The sequence below is a fragment of the Callospermophilus lateralis genome, chromosome 1 (genome assembly GCF_048772815.1).
Source record: "Callospermophilus lateralis isolate mCalLat2 chromosome 1, mCalLat2.hap1, whole genome shotgun sequence".
Taxonomy (NCBI): domain Eukaryota; kingdom Metazoa; phylum Chordata; class Mammalia; order Rodentia; family Sciuridae; genus Callospermophilus; species Callospermophilus lateralis.
In genome coordinates this window covers 147,920,873-147,941,690 of record NC_135305.1, presented here as the reverse complement: position 1 = coordinate 147,941,690, position 20,818 = coordinate 147,920,873, and the positions used below count along the sequence as shown (strand labels likewise).

The 20,818-nt window shown below is 52.7% G+C and overlaps 1 protein-coding gene across 1 annotated transcript in view; it reads left to right on the top strand.

Annotated features, from left to right (window-relative positions):
• Window positions 1-19,968, top strand: part of Ccdc60 (coiled-coil domain containing 60) — an 80,663-nt gene extending 60,695 nt beyond the window's left edge. The window contains exons 7-14 of the mRNA XM_077110160.1: window positions 651-885; window positions 6,875-6,959; window positions 9,396-9,467; window positions 12,705-12,767; window positions 13,201-13,323; window positions 15,624-15,755; window positions 18,022-18,211; window positions 19,855-19,968. Coding sequence (XP_076966275.1) covers window positions 651-885; window positions 6,875-6,959; window positions 9,396-9,467; window positions 12,705-12,767; window positions 13,201-13,323; window positions 15,624-15,755; window positions 18,022-18,211; window positions 19,855-19,968 — 1,014 coding nt within the window. The remainder of the gene's footprint in view (window positions 1-650; window positions 886-6,874; window positions 6,960-9,395; window positions 9,468-12,704; window positions 12,768-13,200; window positions 13,324-15,623; window positions 15,756-18,021; window positions 18,212-19,854) is intronic.
• Window positions 19,969-20,818: the final 850 nt, after the last annotated feature.

Sequence of the window (20,818 nt, the reverse complement as noted above, 5' to 3'; positions counted from 1 at the left end):
TCCCGTCTGGGCATCGACTTGGTGAGCATATTGGAGGCCATTGGAGGCCAAAACCAAGATGTAGCTAAAGACGTTGGACCTATCTTCCTTTACAGTTTAAACGTCAACTCCAACAGTTATGACAAAAGAAAAGTTGAAAACTGTCCTGGGCCGGTAGCGGGTGGCGCACGCCTGTCATCCCAGCGGCTCGGGAGGCTGAGGCAGGAGGATCGCGAGTTCAGAGCCAGCCTCAGCCTGGGCAACTATGTGTGGCCCTGTGTCAAAATAATAAAATAAAAAGGGCTGGGGATGGAGCTTAGTGTTAAGCACCCTTGGGTTCAATCCCTGGTACCAAAACCAAAAACCAAACCAAACCAGCAACCACCCTGTTCTGGTCCTTGGCAACAGCCTTGGAATCCACAGCAGGCCTCCTGGGGTGAAGACGGACGTGGGGACCTCCTTCAGTAGCACAGATTGTGTCACATTTGCTTCAGTTGCTTTTTTTAAATCATCCTGACTTGTGACCCTGGGTCCCCTCCAGATCCAGCGAACGCCTCCCGGGGCTCAGCAGGAGCAAAGGCCCAGGGTGCGGGCGGGTGTCCCCTCCTCCCGTCCCTCCTTTCTTCTTCCCTCTCCCTCTCGGAACTCACCTCCTCCTCTCCTCCCTTCAGACCAAGAAATTCAAGATCCCCGTCATCAGGGCCGTGAGCCGCCGGCTGAGCCGCCGGGGCTCCACCATCAGCCTGTCCCGCACCAGCGGCGCGTCCTCCCCGCAGAGCAGCATGATCTCCATGAACCCCGGCTCCGACGAGCCCCCGAGCGTGGCCACCCAGGTGACCGGCAGCAGAGATGTCGAGGACAACGAGTCCTCTTCCACCAAGCCCGACGAGGAGCCCCTGAACATCAGTAAGTCCCACCCAAGATCTCACCACCCACCTCCACGTGATCATGTCTTTAGGAGCCCGCCCGTTCCACCTCCCCTCAGTCAGCACAGGCACAGGGGTCCCCCAGCCCCATGCGGCTCCTTTGGGCCCCTTTCCCTTCCCCCAGCGGGTGAAGTGACTCCCAGCATCCCGCTAGGAGACATCCCAGCTCCTCATTGTACCTTCTGAATTTAAAAAGTTTAGTTCAGCCAGGCACCCGCCTGTCACCCCAGAGGCCAGGAGGCTGAGGCAGGAGGATCGCGAGTTCGAAGCCAGCCTCAGCAAAAGTGAGGCCCTAAGCAACTCAGTGAGGCCCTGTCTGTAAAGAAAATGCAAAATAGGGCTGGGGAGGTGGCCCGGGGATTAAGCTCCCCAGAGTTCAATCCCTGGTACCAAAAAAAAAAAAAAAAAGTGTATTTTGTGTAGCCCGTTGTATTCAGAACACTGTCACCTTGACATGTCATCAACATAAAAAATTTTTAATGAGATATTTTATATTATTTTCCAGGCTAAGTGTTCCAAACTTGGCACCTGCTTTTCAAAATGCCTTCCTCGAGGAACCTTTTCAATATCGTAAAATCCACTCCTTTTAAATGGGCCGTCCCATGACTTTAGGAAGTTTGCCGAGTTGTGTATCCATCCCCACAATCCGATTTTACAACATTTCCATCAACCCAGAAGCAAACCTTAACCGGGTGGCCATTAGCAGCCCCTCCCCCCCCCCCAGCCACCAGGGAGCCACACGTTTACTGTCTGGCCCAACAGGTCTGTCTTCTGAGAGATTTCCCTCCCCCTGGAACAAGACTTTTCAGTGTTGGTCACAAACGAGGGGACACAGGCACGGTAGAAAACCCGCTGACAGCTTTGGGCTCAAGAAGAAAATTCAAACACACACACACACACACACACACACACACACACCATTTTTCACACCATTTGTGGGTGGGGAGCCTCAGACCTCAGCCAGACAGAATTGTGGCTGGAAGGCAGGGCAGGAAGGAGGGGACCGGCTTCTGCAAAATTATTGACTCGGCTGCACAGGACAACCCCCTGCCTGTCCCCTTAGTGGGGTCCACGCTGAGCCCGGCTAGGCCTGTCCCCCTTCACACCTCTGCAATGCCCGGCCTCACGGAGGTTGGTAAGGAGGTCCAGGGAGGCCAAGAGTCTGTACAGAGCCCTGAGGGGCCAGAGCAGGAAGTGGGCAGTGGGCAGTGGGCAGGCTCAGAGTCATAACTGCCAACCAGAATGATCCCGCCACCTACCCCTCGTCACCAGGGGGCTACCAAAAGGCTCTTCAAGGCCTGGAAAGCTGAGTTATTAGCTGAGCTGGGGAGAAGCCAAGCCAGGCCTTCCGCAGATGGGTGATCCTTTGGCGGGTCTTATGGTGCATTTTCGAAGTTACAGCACGTCTTACAGATGAGAAACAAGAGATCACAAAGAGCCAGGCCATGTCAGGTACCCAGGGCTCAGAAGGCGATGAAGCATCTGGGTGTTGAAAGGAGCCGGCTGCAGTGAGGTTCATTCTGGCAGGAGATCAGAAAGGCTTGGCTCGGCTCTGGCCTTTGAGTTGGGCAGGGACCCAGGGGCCAGAGCGCGCAGGGCCTCTGTAGCGCCGAGACTTCAGAATTATTTCCAATACCCCAGGGAGTCTCCAGGCGACTGGGAGGAAGGAGGAAGGGGACCTGGTTTGCTCGTCAAGGTGTCTGGGTGGCCCTCGGTGTCCCTTCCGGGCCCTTGTGCCTCTAACACTAGAAGCGCCCCAGCTTGAGGCCACAGTTCAGAACTTGCGCATGTTCCTCGTGGGCGCAGCTTGAGCCCCGAAGGCAGGACAGGGAGGAGGCAGGAGGCTCTTCAGGCACCACGGAGGCCACCAAGGGTCCCTCCTGAGTTCGAACTCAGGAAATCTGGCCCCACGTCCCACATAATCTCTGTGCTTTCCCCAAGTCTCTAGGAAAAAAAAAAAAAAAGGTAAGAAATAGAACAAAGTCCAAAGCAGCCGGTTTTCTTACATCACATGCATCTTTCATTTTTTTTTCTTTTTATTGCTGATCCCTGAAGCCACCTGAGGTTGGGACCCCGTCCAGACTTATCTCCTGTCACCTAGAGGGTAGTGACACCTTCCTAACCAGTCTCCCTGCTTCTTGTCCTTCCTAATGTTTCTCCGTGCGGAGCCAGAGGGACACTGACACAGCAGAGCCAGCATCTTAACATGACTCAAGAAACCCAGACCTAGGATGAGCTCAGCTCTTCACACCAAGACACTTTCCTCTTCTAAAACGGCCCGAGTGCTTGGGCGACTTCCTCTACTTGGGATTCCCCTTCGCCCTGACTCTGCGAAGCCTTCCTTGCCTCCCTGTGCTCCCTCTTTTCAAGTCTCTCAGTATTTTCATCTTGGCTTCTTATTGGGAACTTAATTTATAACTGCATCTCACTGAATCAGACAGGGACTTCTTTTGGCCAATAAAAAAGACCTGAAGGATGGCTATTTTTCTTACCAATTAGAGAAGACCAGTCCAGGGCTGGGAAGGTGACTTCCAAAGGCTCATCAGGGAATCCTATCTTCTTGCGTCTTTCTACTCTGCCACCTTCAACATCACTTCATGATCCGAAATGACTGCCAGAACTCCAGCCATCACACCCTCCTTTCTAGGCTTCAAGCAAAAGGAAGTAGACAAAATATTGTTCGAGCAGCCTTTTCTGAAGCTCTGTGCTACCCTTCTACTAAAGTCTCACTGTGCAAAACTTAGTCATAGGGCCACACCCAATTGCAGATGATTAGGAAAAAAATGTGCTAGTAAATGTGTCTTGTTACCATAGTACTATTACTAAGGAATAAAGGGGGAAGGAGGGTGAGATCCCCGAAGGCACAGATATCTTATTTACCTCCAGCTGGGACACAGTGGGTGCAGAATGTGCTGAGAAATGTCTTTCCATCAGGGACCAACTTCTAAGAGGCAAAGTCCTTCTTACTTCACCCTCCTCCCCTCTCTCCATTTACATCTTAACCTGCCCCCTGTTAGTCACAGCCTTTGATAGAAGTAGATTAATTCCCCAGCCTCTCGTTGCCTTCCCAAACCTCCTCCAGCTGATTCTGCATTCATGAGTCCTCTTCTGAGAGACGCACCATTTGCCCAAGGTCTCATTTCCGGGGCCAGCTGCATAATGAAGTCTTGGTGGATGCAAATCACTGGAGACAGAGGGTGGTGGCCTCTCCACAGACTGATCCCTTCCCCAAATCAATGGCAGGGCAATTCCCAGGAAACCAAAGCCCAGGCCATTGCTCCTGCCGGCCTGGAAAGCAGGGGAGAAACTCACTGAAAACAGCGACTCAAAATGTGGGTCCTCTGTTATCTAAGGTTCTGCTTTGAATCAGGCCACGTAGCAAAAAGGCCTCCCTTATTTTCACGCCTGTCATCCCATGACTCAGGAGGCTGAGGCAGGAGGATCGCGAGTTCAAAGCCAGCCTCAGCAACTCAGCAAGACCCTGTCTCTCAATAAAATACAAAAAGGGCTGGGGATGTGGCTCAGTGGGTGAGCGCCCCTGGATTCAATTCCCAGTACCAAAAAAAGAAAAAAGAAAGGATTTAGTAACTCCAGGGTTTGATTCTTAGACAGGCTGGAAAAGGGGGGACAAACTCCTCCTCTCTGAGCGGATGACTGGAGCATGCTGAATGGCATGGCCTGGGAACCATGGGTCGCAGCATCCCCACAGCCTGGGAATGGAGCAGCCAGTAGGTTTCTCTGCATGCAAACATCCACCCCAGGACCCACTCCCCCCTCGGGGAAGCGCCACTTTGTGTTAAGAGTCTGTAAACAAGTCAGGATGGCGCCTGGCATTTTGCAGAGGGAGTGGTTTGAGAAGTAACGCCAGCGAGCCATTAAGTGTGGAGATTCCTGATTGGTTGACTGCTGTATCTGATTATGTTAATTAGATAAGCTGTGTGGAGTGTATAAATACCCCTCCTGCCCTACAATAAATGGCTCCCACTCCTGCTGTATCAATCTACACAAGTTGCTCGTCACCCCCCGGTTATTTTGCTGCAGCTGGACTGTGGCAACTTTGAAGCATCTGCATCCTTCCAAACCAGCCCTCTCCTGGGCAGCCTTGAGGAGTCCCTGGATCTGCTCTGTCTCACCGTTTCCATCCAGGGCTACAAACGCAGGGGGTTTCATTTGATCGGCACCATAGATGTTCAGGGGGCAGGAAAACCCCCGAGTGCATCAAGCATGGAGCTTAGCATGTGATCTTCTAAGAAGGTGTCCTATGTGCCAGGTCACTGGGGTCATTTACTGTATCCACCCACCCGAGGCTTTGGCGGAGGAAAGGGGAGAAGGCAATTTTTGCTGCTGGGTCCCCAAGAGAAGGGAAGAAAGGAGGTGACTCTCCCTCACTAATGGACACACCCTGAAGATTCCAGGGTGTGGTGGGAACAGACAAGACAAAAACCAAGATCAGATCCAGAGGAAATGGAATCACCTCCCGGTGCCATGGCGATGCCCACAATCCCAGCAGCTGAGGGAGGCTGAGGCAGGAGGATGGTGAGTTCAAAGCCAGCCTCAGCAACTTAGGTCCTAAGCAACTCAGTGAGTCTGTGTCTCTAAATAAAATATAAAAAAGGACCCCCTCATTCCAAGCCCCTCTTTCCTCTCCTTGTCCATAAATCTGGAGAGAAATTCAGGAAGAGGCTACCACCAAAGAGCAGCCTCACACACTGGGGTGTTTCAGCACCAAGGACAGCTGCCACCCCGAGGACTAGGAAGCCCCCAAGCCCAAGGCTTCTGCGTCCTGCAGGTCCCACGCCAGGGAGAGGTCATGAGTGAGGGGTGAGGGATTTGCAAAATGTGCATCCATGTAACACGCGATTCACTCTCCCATTTCCTTTTTTGCAAAAGACATCGCTGACTTGATCCACATTTCCCTTTTTAACTTTTGCAAACGTCAGGGGATCTGTCTCTGAGTTGTCACCATAAACACCACAGCCTGGTGCCTGGGATGACAGAATGTATTGCCTCAAAGCCATGGTGGATGGATGTCCAGCATCAAGGTGGCAGAGGGGCCATGCGTCCTCTGAAACATACAGGGGGCGCCCCTCGCCTCGTCTGCCTTCTGGTGGCTGCCGGGAGTCCTTGGCTTGTAGCTGCAGCACTCGGATCTCTGCCCATCATCGAGTGGCCATCTGGCCATCTTCCCTCCAAGCTTGTGCCCCTCCTTTTATTATAAGGACATTCATTTTATTGGATAAAGTGTCCACCATACTCCTCATTAGACCTACAGTAGCTCTATTTCAAAATAAAGTCACTCTCTGACGTACCAGGGATTGGGACTAACCGTGTCTTTTGTGAGTCACAACTCAAGCCACAAAAGTCAGGTGTGAAGAAATACCTCTGTACCCGTGACCGTCAACAATATTAAGCATGGAAATGAAAGTCGGGCTCCGCAGTGAGGAGTCGGGGGAGCCCCGGGGAGCTGAAGGGCACACACCTGTCTAAGGCCACAGGTAACATGGGCAGGAAGGAGGGCAACACGGCCCCATGCGGGGGTGTCTCCTAGGGGAGCTGCAGGTCTGGATTTTTCTGGGCAGCCTGCTGGTTTTAAAAGGTCTGCATGCCTCTCCAATCAGATTAACTGCATTTGTGAGCAGGGTTGAGCCTGTGAATCACCAGTTTGGAAAATGGAGGCCTGAGGAGACGGGAAAGGGTTTGTTCTCAGGATTAGAAACAGTTCTCTGGGTGGCGGTAGAGTTCAAGGTGAGCAGAGGAGATAAGAGCAAGCCGGATCCCCCAAGGCCTCCGGGGCTCTCTGGAGTCATGGTGCTGGAAGGAAAATGGAGGGGCACGTGGTCGGGCCCCTGCCACCTCTCCTGGACCCCAGTGGGATCTCTCCAGCTCTCTGGGGATTGGGCCCCACCGTGCACACTTGTGTCCCCAGGGTCCCCCCTCCATCCAAGGGTCACCTCTCATGTTCCCATCAGATTTGCAAAAGCTCCTGGAGATGGTTCGAGAAGACGCCCGGAGGACAGTCATGATGGAGAACGAGCTGCAGACGAAAGCTCCCAGGTACATGCTCCCGCCTCCTGGGGCAGGGTCAGCCCAGCAGTAACGACATGGACGGCACGAGCTGCTGGTTCTCGGGCATCGGCTCAGCTCTGAATTGGTCCGTGGGGCTCACCGCCCTGAATTCTCACAACCCCCCTCCCAGGGAGGTGCCCCTGTCTTTATTTTGCAAATAAGGAAACAGGCTGGGACAGGCTAAGTGACGTGTTCCAGGTCCCACAGCCAGTGCATGGTCAGGTCACGGCTCAAACACCACCCTGGTCCCTGCTCTGTCTGTTGGGAACCCTGTGGCCTTACGTCCACTCTTCTCATGAATATTTATGAGTATGCAAAGACCATGCACTGATGAGAAGTGTCCAGGGTATGAGCCACCTGTAACCCCAGCTGCCCTGAGGCAGGAAGGATTGCAAGTTCAAGGCCACTCTGGGAAACATAAAGAGGCCAGGGGTGTGGCTCGGTGGTGGAGCACCGTCTGGCACAGGTGAGGCCCTGGGTTCTGATCTTATCCCAAGAGCAACGGGGATCCTTTGTCAAGTGGCTCATACACCAGGCTGGAACCTGAGGTGGTGTCCCTGTCCCCCGGGTGGAAAGCGGCTCCCTGGGACCTGTGACCCCTAAACTCCTCCCAGAGGAGGCAGGCGGGAGTCAGGTCAAGTGCAGATCCCTCTGCGCGAGCAAATTACTTCCTGAGAATAAATGAGGCAGGAGAAGAGGTTCATCATCGCCTTCAGCCTGCTGGGATGCCGGCGATGACTTATTGGTTATTGTTATCACCGTAATTACAGCTCACCCAGCACTCGCACCAGCCCGCCCCGCCTCTGCCGCCAATGATGAATCTGTCTGCTGCAGCCTGAACCCGCACTGGGGACTCGGGAAGGTGGCCTTAGAGGCACTCAGAGCCCAGGTCGGCCCATAAGGCCCCGCTGCTGCTGTCCCTGATTGGCCCGCAACAGAGACAGACAGTAACAGTGAACAGCAGCTCAGCAAGGCTGCTCTTCCTGAGAGCTCACAGCATGAGCACTGGGCTCCGAGTTAGGCTGATAAGAATCCGAACCCTGGTGGCCCTTAGGCACGTCACTTAGGGCTTTCCCTAAAACTTCCAACTCCTCATCTATAAAATGAGATCATAGAGCATCGAAGCATTGACTTTAGAACCAAATATTCTAGGGACACTCTCCCCGCCACCATTTCCTTGCTGTGTGATGTTGGGCAAGTTGCTTTACCTCTCAGATCGGATTCCAATTCTGTCAAAGGAAGCTCTTTAGCAACTGATCCCAAAGGGCTGGGGTGAGAATGACATGATATTATTCCTGTAAAGTATTATGAATGCTATGTAAATAGTGTCTGCTCCCGTGAGTCACTCGAAGCAAGGAGTCAGCTCCTGCATTTTATTTAACTTATAAGCTTAGACCTGGCAGATAGTAAGCGCTCAATAAACGACCGTTGGTAGGGGAGGAGGGATGGATGTTACTTGTATTTCCTACCTCGTGCCCTGTGGAGTCTTTGCTGCACCTTGCTGAGGCAGGTCCCTTAGCCGTCACCAACGCCCCATCTCACCGATGGAGAGGAACAGTCTCAAGTGACTCCTGAAGATCCACAAGGACAAAATCGCACTCGAGCCTGGTTCTCAGGGCACCCATCACGTGGCCTCTGCATTCAGTTTAATGACGAGATAACCATGGTTACGGAGCGAGCACCTGTTGAAATTCCCCTTCCTTGTTAATTCCTCCGAGGGGAACACCCTCCCGCCCGACTCGGCATGGACAGTGGAGACTGAGTCTCCAGCACAGAGCCGAGGGGGGCCGGCAGGGAAGCCACCGTTCTCCGGCCCTCCCTTTGGAATCTCGATTTTTTTTCTTTCTTGCTTCATGCACCAAACCTGCTCCTACCAAGGTTGACAGAGAGTCCTGGGGTTTTGAGGGACCCCCAAAGCCAGCCTTGAGCAGCCTCTGGCTTCAAGGCTGGACTGGCCCCAGACATGGAAGAAGACCATGTTTCTTTCTGATTTTCTAACGGTGTTTCCCAAGTGTGTCTGGAGAGCAGGGTCATTTTGGGGGAGTTTGTGGGAAAACACAAATGTCTAGACCGTGGTGTCCCAGACTCTCCAAAGGCAGCCTCAGGCATGTCAAGGGGACGCTGTCACAGGATGCTGGGAATTCTACAGGGCCGTGCGTGCGTGCGTGTGAGAGAGGGAGAGAGAGGGAGATTTTAGGGGTGTGTCTGCATCGTTTTAAATGCAGCTTCTGGGGCCCACCCGCAGGACAGTGGGTCCAAATCTCTGGAAACGTGGCCCAGGGTGTCGGCAGGCTCTGCGGTGACTCCTCTGCAGGTGGCCCGGAAGGTCCCCCCCCTGCAAGGACCCCGGTCCCCCCACGGGTGTCTGCTGCCCAAGGAGCCTCCGTGTTCGGGGCCTCACTAAAGACGGCTCTTGCTTTGCAGCCTCTTGTCGGTGCTCAGACAGACCAAGAGCGACTCTGCCCTCAGGGAGGGGCAGGCCACCCACAAATCCAGGTAGGAGGGCTGCAGCCCCCAGCAGGGGGCTCAAGGTGCCAGGCCAAGGGGCACGGGGCGGTGAGGGGCCCGGGTTCCTTCTGGTGACCCCACTGGGAGCGAGCCCCTCCATTGGGGGCTCAGGGTGTGTATCCTGGTGGTTCTCCCCAGCAACTGCATCCCGTCAAGTTAAAGCTCCAGCTGAAATCAGGCAGGGGTGGGGCAGGACGACCCCACCGCTCTTTTTTAAAACATTTGTTAAATATACGACAGCGGGATGCATTACAGTCCTTACTACCCACAATTTTTCATGTCTCTGGTTGTATAAAGTACATTCACATCCATTCGTGTCTTCATGCATCAACTTTGGATAATGATGTCCATCACATTCCACCATCATTTCTAACCCCCTGCCCCCTCCCTTCCCTCCCACCCCTCTGCCCTATCTAGAGTTCGTCTATTCCTCCCATGCTCCCCCTCCCCACCCCACTATGCATCAGCCTCCTTATATCAGAGAAAACATTCAGCATTTGGTTTTTGGGGATTGGCTAATTTAGTATTATCTTCTCCAACTCCACCCATTTACCTGCAAATGCCATGATTTTATTCTCTTTTATTGCTGAGTAAAATTCCATTGTGTATAAGTGCCACATTTTTTATCCATTCATCTACTGAAGGGCATCTAGGTTGGTTCCAAGTTTAGCAATTGTGAATTGTGCTGCTATAAACATGGATGTGGCTGTGTCCCTGTAGTATGCTGTTCTTTGGTGTAGACCAGGAGAGGGACAGCTGGGTCAAATGGTGGTTCCATTCCCAGTTTTCCAAGGAATCTCCACACTGCTTTCCAGATTGGCTGCACCAGTTGCAGTCCCACCAGCAACGTATGAGTGTGCCTTTTTCCCGCATCCATGCCAACCCTTATTGTAGCTTGTCTTCATAATAGCTGCCATTCGGACTGGAGTGAGATGAAATCTTAGTTTTGATTTTCATTTCTCTAATTGCTAGCGATGATAAACATTTTTCATATATTTGTTGATTGATTGTATATCATCTTCTGACAAGTGTCTGTTCAGGTCCTTGGCCCATTTATTGGTTGCCTACCCCTCTTTTTCAAAGATAAATTTTGTAGCTGGGTACAGCACCACACACCTGCCATCCCAGCAGCTAGGGAGGCTGAGGCAGGAGGATCACGAGTTCAAAGCCAGCCTCAGCAACTTAGGGAAGCGCTAAACAATTCAGAGAGACCCTGTCTCTAAATAAAACACAAAATAGGGCTAGGGATGTGGCTCAGGGGTCAAGTCCCTGGTACCCCACCCCACCCCGCCAAAGGTAAATTTTGTTCTGCATGTTTGAGGTTCCAACCTGATGTGATGAGACACCATAGATGGACCTGGAGGACTTCGCACTAAGTGAGACACCCTCGCCTCTTTACTGGGGTGACTCGTGATGGGGTGTGGAGGTCTTCCCAGCTCATTTGTTCCTTTAGAAACTATTCTAAGGTCCTCTCCATGTACCAGGGACCGAGTAGGTATTGGAGCTTCGGTAGCAAATGAAACAAATGTTCTCTGTCCTCCTAGATCTTACTGTCTGGACATTTTGGGGGCCATGGATCCGTGATAGTCTGAGGAAGCCTACGCATTCCTTTCCAGACAATGTCTAGGCTGCAGATTTATAAACACATACTATAAATTACAAAGAATCACTGAGATTTCTGTAGTAACATAGAGTGCTGTATTGCAACCCAAGTTGGCACATAGTAATCTCTGAGCTTCTTTAGCAACGCATTTTATAATAAGATGGAACAGCAGGTCTAATAACCACTGTGATTTTGGATTCTTGTTGAGTGTAAATGATTCTTCAAAATATTTTTCCACAATTATAATGCGATATACAAAAGCCTGTGGTTTCAATTTCAGTTCAAGGCTAGTTAAAATACACATGAAGTTTTTTTCCCCCACCTGCGTTCATGGGCCCCTTAAATTCCGTTCAAGCTTAACAATTGTAGTTTAATAGGGGTGTTGAGCATGTCTCGAATAACCCCATAGTTAACCATAAATCATGACTCAAAAGTGTTGCCAAGGAAAAGCAGACAGGATGGGGAGGGGCCCAACCAAGACTGAGCTTAACGTTTAAGCAGAGACCTGAAGAACAGAGAATTGGCTCCTCTGCGAGGTGGGAATTGGGGATGGTGTTCTAGCAAGGGCATAGCATGTGCAAAGGGCCAGAGGCAGAAGGACCTCGAAGGTACTGTGCAAAGACCAGAGTGGCTGAAACTCAAGGAGGAGACAGAGATGGGCCCAGAAGTCTTTATTGTTTCCCTCTGTTTATCACCAACTAGCTACACCACTGATCTCACCTGCCTCCTTCTCTCTGAGTCACTGTCAACGCTCTGGAAAGAGAGCCATCTACAGGAAGAAGGTTAGGGCCAACATAGTTCTCCAAAGGACCTATCTGCAGGGGCGGGGGCAGTGGAATCCAGCACCCAGGCCTTCTGGATATTGTTAGTGAAGCCCTGCTTCCCGTCCAGGTGGGGTAAGGGTTTGTCTGCCCAGACCCAAGACCTCTAGATCCCGTCCCATGGGCTCCTGGAAAAATCAGTAAAGACCAGGACCTTTGCTATGGGGAGGGATCTGAGAGCCAGCCAGGTCTGCTGGCCTGAAGAAGTTCCAACGCAAGGTCAGAAAGAAAACCAGACAGTCTTAACGCCTAGAAGCACCCAGATAGAGTGGTCGAGGCAGCTGGCGGACTTTATGGAAAAAATGAAGGGAGTAAAGAAGGCGCTGCACCTCGGCGGTCAGGCCTGAGCAGGGCCCGGCATCCCCTCTAGGGAACCTGCCCAAGTGGGTCAGGGTGGTCAGCCGCAGGGGGGTGCCGTCGGGGCTCACATAGGCCAGCCAGGCCGTGCCAGCATGTTGACTGACCACGGGTGAGGACGCAGGGGGGCTGGGCTCTGAACTCAGCCCTGTCTGCCTGCAAAGCAGAGTCGCCCTGGCACCGTGCAGAAGCAGAGGGCAAGGTTGGACCAAGAGTCCAGACATGCAGGCCTGGCTCTGGAGCCTAAACCAGGGAGGACTGGGGCAGGTGGACAAGGAGCCCCGGGGCGTCCAGGGCAGGGGGTGGGGCAGGAGCAAAGGCCTGGAGTTCTGGAGCCTCAGCCACCCCCTGGCCTGGATCCTGGGGGCTGGCAGGAGCCAGGTGAACCCCCTTCTTGTGAAAAGCAGACTTGGGGCAACTTGAAACCATCCCTTGGTGTTGCAGTGAGAGATCGAGCTCCACCAGCGGGGAAAGCCACACCCAGATAGTCCAGAAGAAGGCGAAAGGGTGAGTCAGATGAGCAGGGGGCAGACTGACCGCGGTGGCCACTCCCTCCTGCCTCCCCCCGGGGTGATCCAAACAGACTCCCTGAAGTCACCGGCAGCACAGAAGGACCAGGGATCCCCCAGGGCAAAGGGCTCCTAGGGAGGCTGAGCCTGAATCCCACAGCTTTTTAAGTCCCTTAACATTGTCCGGGAGCTAGTGACCGGTTGTCTCAGTTTTAGGCTCATTTAATAAGTCCCCAAACACCAGCTCAATGCTGTTGAGGAGACCAATCCTTCCTACTACGCCCAGCAGGAGGCCGAGGGAGGCCCGGGGTGAAGGCGGAAAGCCAGGTGGGCGCAGGGAATCCCCACTCCAGACACCTGGGGATGAAGAGGGAGGGGACAGCAGGGGCCCTGGGCTCCCCCGGCCAAGCCCTTCTTCTGTGCGCCCACAGCCGGGCCCCCCGTGACATCATCCTCTGCAAAAGCGGGCTCTGCAGCAGCATGAGGGCCAGGTTCTACAGCGTGGCCCAGGAGGCCGGCTTCTGCCTGCAGGACAAGATGGAGATCTTCATGAAGTAAGGGCATCGCTCCTCCTGCCCCTCGAGGGGCGTTTGCCCGGTACCTGTGTGCCCACCAGGGGACAGGCACTGGGGCCACAGCCCAGTCCCAGAAACATGCACCCCCTCCTCTCGGGGAGTCAGTGGTCTCCTGGAAAAAAAAATGGGTGGAAATTAAATAACTGCGCCTATAAATAGAGCTGAACAGGTTCCAATCACTCCATATGGGAAGAGAGCAGGGCGCCATGTCAGGGGAGGGGGAGAGAGGAGGGAGGAGGGAGAGAGAGGAGGGAGGAGGGAGAGAAAGCGGGGGAGAGAGAGAAACCTAATTTAGGTTGGGTAATCCAGGAAGTCCTCTCTGAGGACCCACTGCAGGATGAGGCCCGGGTGGCATCAGGCCAGGGGGCAGGAAAGGAGCTCACGAGGTTCCAAGAAGGGGCTGGGGAACTTGAACACGGTGAGTCAGGCAGCAAGGGCTGTGCATCCCGCAGAGCCAGGAAGGCTGTCGCTGGAACTTGATTTCAGATTGCCAGGGGCCACTGCAGGCTCCTCTCTCTGGCAGCCCAGTAGCTGCCCTCCTTCCTAGCCTGCCCCCACCCGCCGCCTGCAATGACCCTCCGTCACACGGACTGAGGGCTGCCAGGTGACCCTGTGCTCTCTCGTCCATTCAGAACTGATCAAAGGATGCTCTGGGTCAGGGGTTTAGAGAAGGCTGACCCCGGATGCGACCTTCTGGAAGCTCCTGGTCTTGAGGGGACACAGATGAATAGATAAGAAGCCGCTGCACCGGGCGCTGAGCCAGGAGCTCAGCCAGGCAGAGGGCTAAGGGGACGCAGGACAGGGAGGCCCTTCCTGATCTGGGACAGCCATCAGAACCGTCTTTCTGGAGGGAACAACGTTTTTTTATTAAAAACAGATCATTCCAGGGCACTGCCTCAGTCAGAATATTCCAGAGAACCATGGGCCAGTCGTGGGCATAAGAGATCTGTATTTGTGCACTGTTTGCCCCTCATGAAAAACCTACAGGGCAAGGGTTGCCTGTCATAGCAACCTATTAGACCACTTTATGGATGATAGAAGTGACATCAGAAATATCTCTTGTCAAAGGTGATCCCCCAAGTGCCTAAATAGTAAAGGTAAAATTCAAACACCGAACTAGAAAATGAACAGGGAATAGAGTTCCCACTAAAAGCCACAGCAAAGTCCCAGAAGCCAGGAAGGGCACAGTAAGGCAGGGAACAGCCAGCAATCAGGTGTGGCTGGAGCTTGGGATGCTTGCAAGGCGATCAGAGAGCATGACAGAGGCCAGATCATAAGAGGCTTTACCAGCCCACCCATGGAGGTTGAACTCCAGCTCAGAGACTTTGATCGTGAGCCAAAGCATAAAGTTCTAGGAGAGAAGGAACGAGAAGGAGGGTGAAGATGCTGGAAAATGTTGTAGGGGCCGAGGAATAACTGGAGCTTAGAAAGCCAAGTCATTCTAAGCGATTTATTTTTGAGTAAAATGGAAGTCACCAAGCATTGTATACAAAGAATTGAGACGATTATATTTATAATACAAATTGACCTTGGAGAAATAGAACAGGCACCAAATGCTAAGGGGAGCGCAAAGAGATGAACCCACATCAGTTGGTTGAATGAGTCAGACATGAAGCTCAATCCCCTACACCTGTGGTTCAATCTTCACGTCTGAGTCCTAGGGGCCACCCTCAGCCCCATTTTACAGATGAGAAACCTGTGTGCGCTCAATCAGAAGCAGGAAGGGCACGGGAGCCAATGAGGAGGCCAGTTCAGCAAGAAAAGGCATTTCAGGACCTTGGAGAGAGCAAAAGCCTGTTCACAAACTAAGGCGGAGCTGCGATTCTGCCCCCAGTGCTGAATTGGAGCAAATTGAATCCCATGTTTAGAATTATGTCAGAATGAATCCCAACCTTACGTATAACTAGAATGCATACATAATTTAAAAAAAAAAAAAAAGAGAGAGGAGTAGTGAGGGTTCTGAAAGGCCTCAGCCAGGTGCCATGGCTCACACCTGTCATCCCAGCGGCTGGGGAGGCTGAGGCAGGAGGATCTCAAGTTCAAAGCCAGCCTCAGCAACAGCGAGGCCCTCAGCAGCTCAGGGAGACCCTGTCTCTAAATAAGATACAAGAAAGGGCTGGGGATGGGGCTCAGTGGTCGAGTGCCCTGAGTTCAGTCCCCAGGACCCAAAGAAAGAAAGGCCTCTGGGAGGAAAAGGTGTTTAAGTCGATCTCGAAAGAGCGGGTCGGACCGTCAAAGGAGGAAGGCTCTGATGCTTCCCCTCCTTCTCACACCCGTAGGCGCCAGGAAGAGAGAGGACTCCAGAAGTTCAATTCTTTTGGCCGCGCCTCCACTTTTCAAAAGGACATGTCCAAGATGCGACATCAGATCTCCTTGGTCAAAGGAGACGCACAAGAAATCGCAGACCACTGGTAAAAACCCGAGGACAAGACGGGAGGGTCCCCAGGGGGCGGGGCTGTGAGTGCCAGGTCAAGGCCGGTTCGGTCTCTTCCAAGGTGCGGAGAAAAGCATCGCCACCCCTAAACTGTCACTGGCCACCAATAAGGTGGCACCCAGAGAGGTTCATTCCAGAGAGCACGAGTCAGAAGCCATCAGTTTCTGGACCTCGGGGGAGAGCACCTGCTGTGTTCTCTGCTCTTACCTTCCGACGGTCCCAGGGGAGGGGCAGGTGAAACACCCCAACCTGAAACCAGTCTACAGACTTTGAGGTCTATGCAGTGGTCCCCAAATAATTTAAAACCTTAAGGACACAAACCCAGGTAGGAGTGTCCTAGGAACCCTGTGCCCCTGTGCCGGGTGAGGATAAGTGACCAGAAGCAAACCAGGCGTGGTGGTGCACACCTGTTATCCCAGCAGCTCAGGAGGCTGAAGCAGGAGGATCTCGAGTTCAAAGCCAGCCTCCGCAAAAGCGAGGCCCCAAGCAACTCAGTGAGACCCTGTCTCTAAATAAAATACAAAGTAGGGCTGGGGATGGGGCTCAGGGGTCGAGTGCCCCTGAGTTCAATCCCGGTGACCAAAAAAGTAACCAGAATCAACATGGTGAGTTTTGGAGTCTTATTGAACTACAGTGGGGACCATGGTCAACATGGTCTGTTTACTTCAAAACAACTAGGAGAGAGAAGGCTGAGTGCTCTCAGTGTGAGGAGATGGATATGTTAAATATGCTTTGGGGGTCATCACACATTGTATACACCACGTACTAGAATGTCCCGCTGTACCCCATAGATAGGTCCAATTATTATGTGATGATTAAAAAGCAAAATGAAAGGTTTAAGAAAGGAAATACACACCAGACTGGGGATGCAGCTCAGTGGTAGAGAACATATGTAGCATGTGCAAGGCCCTGGGGTAGATCCCCAGCACAAGGAAAGGAGGAAGGAAGGAAGATCAACAGCCCTCCCCTCAAAAAAAAAAAAAGCAGTAATGAATCAACTGATTACTAGATTGAAAGCTCCACCCTATTCAGGTTTAATGAATCATTTTATTCTTACCCCCAAATCCTTAAGGGTACCTACTAACCCCATTTCACAGACAGGGAAACTGAGACTCAGAGAGGACAATTCACTCAAGGTCACACTGATAGTAAGAGGTGAATTTAAGATGTAAGTCCCTTATCTGGCCCAGTCTGTAAGCTCATTTGCAATTCAGAATTAGAGTCCGATGAACTGGGATATCGTGAACCTCACCAAGATCCAAGAGTAAGATGAGAAAGTCCGAAGATGTACCCTGAATTCCTCCCCTGATTTAATACTGCAGATCAGGAGCTTACAAAGCAGGTCCCTGAGGTCGCAGCAGAGTCCTGGGGCCTTCCACAGTGCCTCACGCTCCCGGGGGATGATACGTACTTACACATAACGGCACATGTTCATGCATTCACTCCCGTCTCCTGGCGCAGAGTGGAATCTCCATGAGCGCAGGAAGCACGCGTTTCCCCCAGTAGGGGTGCTCGGTGATCATAACCGGAAAGGCTTAGTCCCTGACTTACCTCAGCACCGTGCTCACCAGGCTGCCGTTGATCTGATTTCACTCTTACTGTGGTGGGCACTTCCCTACCCCCTTAGGATGCCCAAAGTCTCCAACATTAGCAAAGGTGGCTGGATCCCACCGGGCAGGATGGGCATTGATTTCTCACCGCGATGCCTAGATGTGAGTCTGTCTGTGACTCTCTGTTTCCGTTCCCCACATCTCCCCGGGGAGTGGAGAGGTAGGTTAGACCAGGGTAGGCGGGAGCCTGCCACTCCCTTCCTCTCGTGCTCATCACCCCCGACCCTGGGACTCATTCCTTGGATGTGTCTGCACCCCCCCTGGGCTGATTGACTCTCAGGAGAGCAGCTTCAGAATCCTTCAGATTTCCAATCTCCCCCTCTTGTCTTCTAGTTTTCCTGCTTGATTTAAAAAAACAAAAACAAAAAAAACTAGACTCAAATGCATCCCTTGAAACCATGTCCTTAGCCATTTCCTAATGGAACACGAGTTGTGTCCCAACCCTGAGGACAAACACTCCTCCTGATTCGTGGGCCCTTAACACTTAGGGGTGGATCAAAGGTCCTCAGACCGAGTCTCACGTTGCCCTGGAGACACTCCACGAGAGACAGAAGTGGTGGAGGAGAATCCAGGGGGCCCGGATCCCCCGCCCCCCCGGTGCCCCCCTAACGGGCCCTGTCTCTGGAATCGAAGGTACTTTGACCTGTTGTCCAAACTCCCTGAGGATCTGAAGAGCTTCCGCCCCGCCAAGAAGATCCTGGCCAAACTGCAGAAGTTTGGGGAGAACCTGGACCTCAGGATCCGGCCCCACGTCCTCCTGAAGGTGTTACAGGAGCTGAGAATCTGGGAACTGTGCTCCCCAGACGTCGCTGTGGCTATTGAGGTAACCCCTGTCCCCTTCCCCCTCCCGATGCCGCGGTTGCCTTCATTCCGTCATCTGTCGACCCGAAGGCGTTTATTAGAAGTGCCAGGGACACAGGGAGCAAGAGACACGAAGACCCCTGCCTCCCAGGAGCCCACGTCCCCTAGAATTACCACATGACCGTGGTTGTTGGTCTCCCGCTCCAAGGGACATTAGACTCCACATCAGCGGGGTCCACTGCAAGTGTGGCCCCTGGGCTTCCCCCGGGTGGTGGGGAGAAGGGGAAAATCTCAGGCTACCGACTCAGAAGTCACATTGGGGCGGGGGGCGGGTGTCACATACAGAAAAAAGTCTGAGGAGCTGAGGTCCAAAGTAAATTAGCGGCACCTACCTTCACCAGGACGACGGGGGAAGGTGACTTTGAAGCTGAGACCTGAACAATGAGAAGACAACACCATGTAGAGTAGGGGAAAGAGCAGATCAGGAAGAAGGGACACCCGGTGTAAAGGCCACCAAACAGGACCCTGCTGGACTTGGAGGAATTCCTGACCATGCTTGGCGACAGCCGAGGTGTCCAGGAGGGGCATGGTTCCGAGGGTCCTGGAGAGGTCAGTCCACACGGACCTCTGAAGGTCAGGGTGAGGACTGAGGTCTCTGTCTCAAGGTGCTGAGGAACCACTGAGTGGCTTTCAAAAGTCCTCGACCATCAGAAGTTTCCAGAGCTCTGTCCGCCGTCAAAGGCACGAGCCGCGAGGACTCCAGAGTGAGGGGCCAACCGAGGTTTAAGGCCCACCCTTCATTTTACGGGATGGCCTGAGTGCATTCCATAAGGCGCTCAGTGACTCCAGATAAAGAAGTGACTAAGACGGGGACTTTCTCTGGCTGGACAGGCTTTGGGGATCTTTACCCCGGGTCACCTCTGCCTTCGGATGACCTGGGTGTGTGTCTGTGTAGAGGGGCAAGGTCAGGTGTCCAGAGTCCCCTCCCCACACCCTGCGAGGTTCTGAAAGACTCCAGCAGGCAAGGCCGGAACCACCTCGAGGGTGACGGTCCACCCCCTACCTGCCAGTCCTGAGCCACCTTCTGCCTGCCAGCTTGGGGGGTGCATGGGAGAGGTGATCCAGCTGAGTCCAGAGCCCTGGCTAACAAAACTCAGCAAAGCAAGCCTCACGGAGCCTCTGATAACCCGGATCGGGGGGCTCTGCATCTAGAGTCGACATCAACACTACATTCTGTGCGTCTTCAACCCTTTCCTGGAAAGCAAGCCCCAAACTGTCACCGATTCTCAACGAGATCTATGAACCAAAAAAATATAGATATAGTATGAGAGCAAGTGACTTTTTAAAATGATACAAAGAAGTAAAAAAGAAAGAGAGAGGCATGTTATCCGGGTTTTCCTGCCCTCCTCAAATCTCCTTGGGTCGAAAGTAACAAAGGGGCCTTAAAATCATCCTACTGAGGGAGGAGACTGGAGAAGGGCCCTCTTCCCTAAAAGATCAGCCCAGCCCGATGCTCCAGGCACTATGGATGAATGAAGAGTTAAGGGCATCCTGGGGCCATGCGTCTTGGTGACAAATCTTCTGGGATCCTTGCCGGGAGGTAGGGGAGGGGGGGTTCTAGTTTTCAAACCAAATTCTGAGGTTGCCACTGTATTTGACCCACAGTTTGTGCGAGAACACATCGTCCACATGCCTCAAGAAGACTACATCAGCTGGCTGCAGAGCCGGGTCAACCTACCCCTCAGGCCCCAGAACGCCCTACCGGAGTCCCAGCAGTGACCAACGGTCCCAGCGTCTGAGGCCAAGCCCGAGCCAGGTCCCTACGTCCCTAGACCTTTGCGCTTGCTTCCTCCTGCCCTCACGGGTGCTTGTTAAGATGCAGTAAGGTCATCGGAAGACTGGCCTCCGACACCCTTCTAGACTGAGATTCCCACCCCAGCCCCCCGCCCCAACCTCCAGTCTGATTCTATCTACTTCTTCTACAGATTCCTTCCCCGCTATTCCTTGTCCACAAATTTGGGATAATAAAATTGACCTGGGTCTTTGATGTCTGAATGGGAAAGCGTTGGAGCTGTGGGATTTGGGTACAGTATTCAGGTCCTAATGATAATCATAGTGACCGTTTATTGAGCTGCTGTTATGTAACAGGCCCCGTGATAGTGCGTGGCTTAGAGGATATCATTGGAATCTCATAATAATTTGGTTAAGTAGGAACCCACTTCATACCACTGGGATTAGAATGTATTTCTCAACATTATATATACCGTCTTGAATGAATGGATGGAAGGAAGGAGGGATGGATGCATGGATGGATGTATAAGTGGATGGATGAATGGATGGATAGATGGATGGATAAATGGATGGATGGATGGATAGATAAGTGGATGGATGGATGGATAGATAGATAAGTGGATGGATGGATGGATAAGTGGATGGATAGATGGATGGATAAATGAATGGATGGATGGATAGATAAGTGGATGGATGTATGGATAAGTGGATGGATGGATAGATGGATGGATAAATGGATGGATGGATGGATAAGTGGATGGATAGATGGATAAGTGGATGAATGGATAAGTGGATGGATGGATATATGGATGGATAAATGGATGGATGGATGGATGGA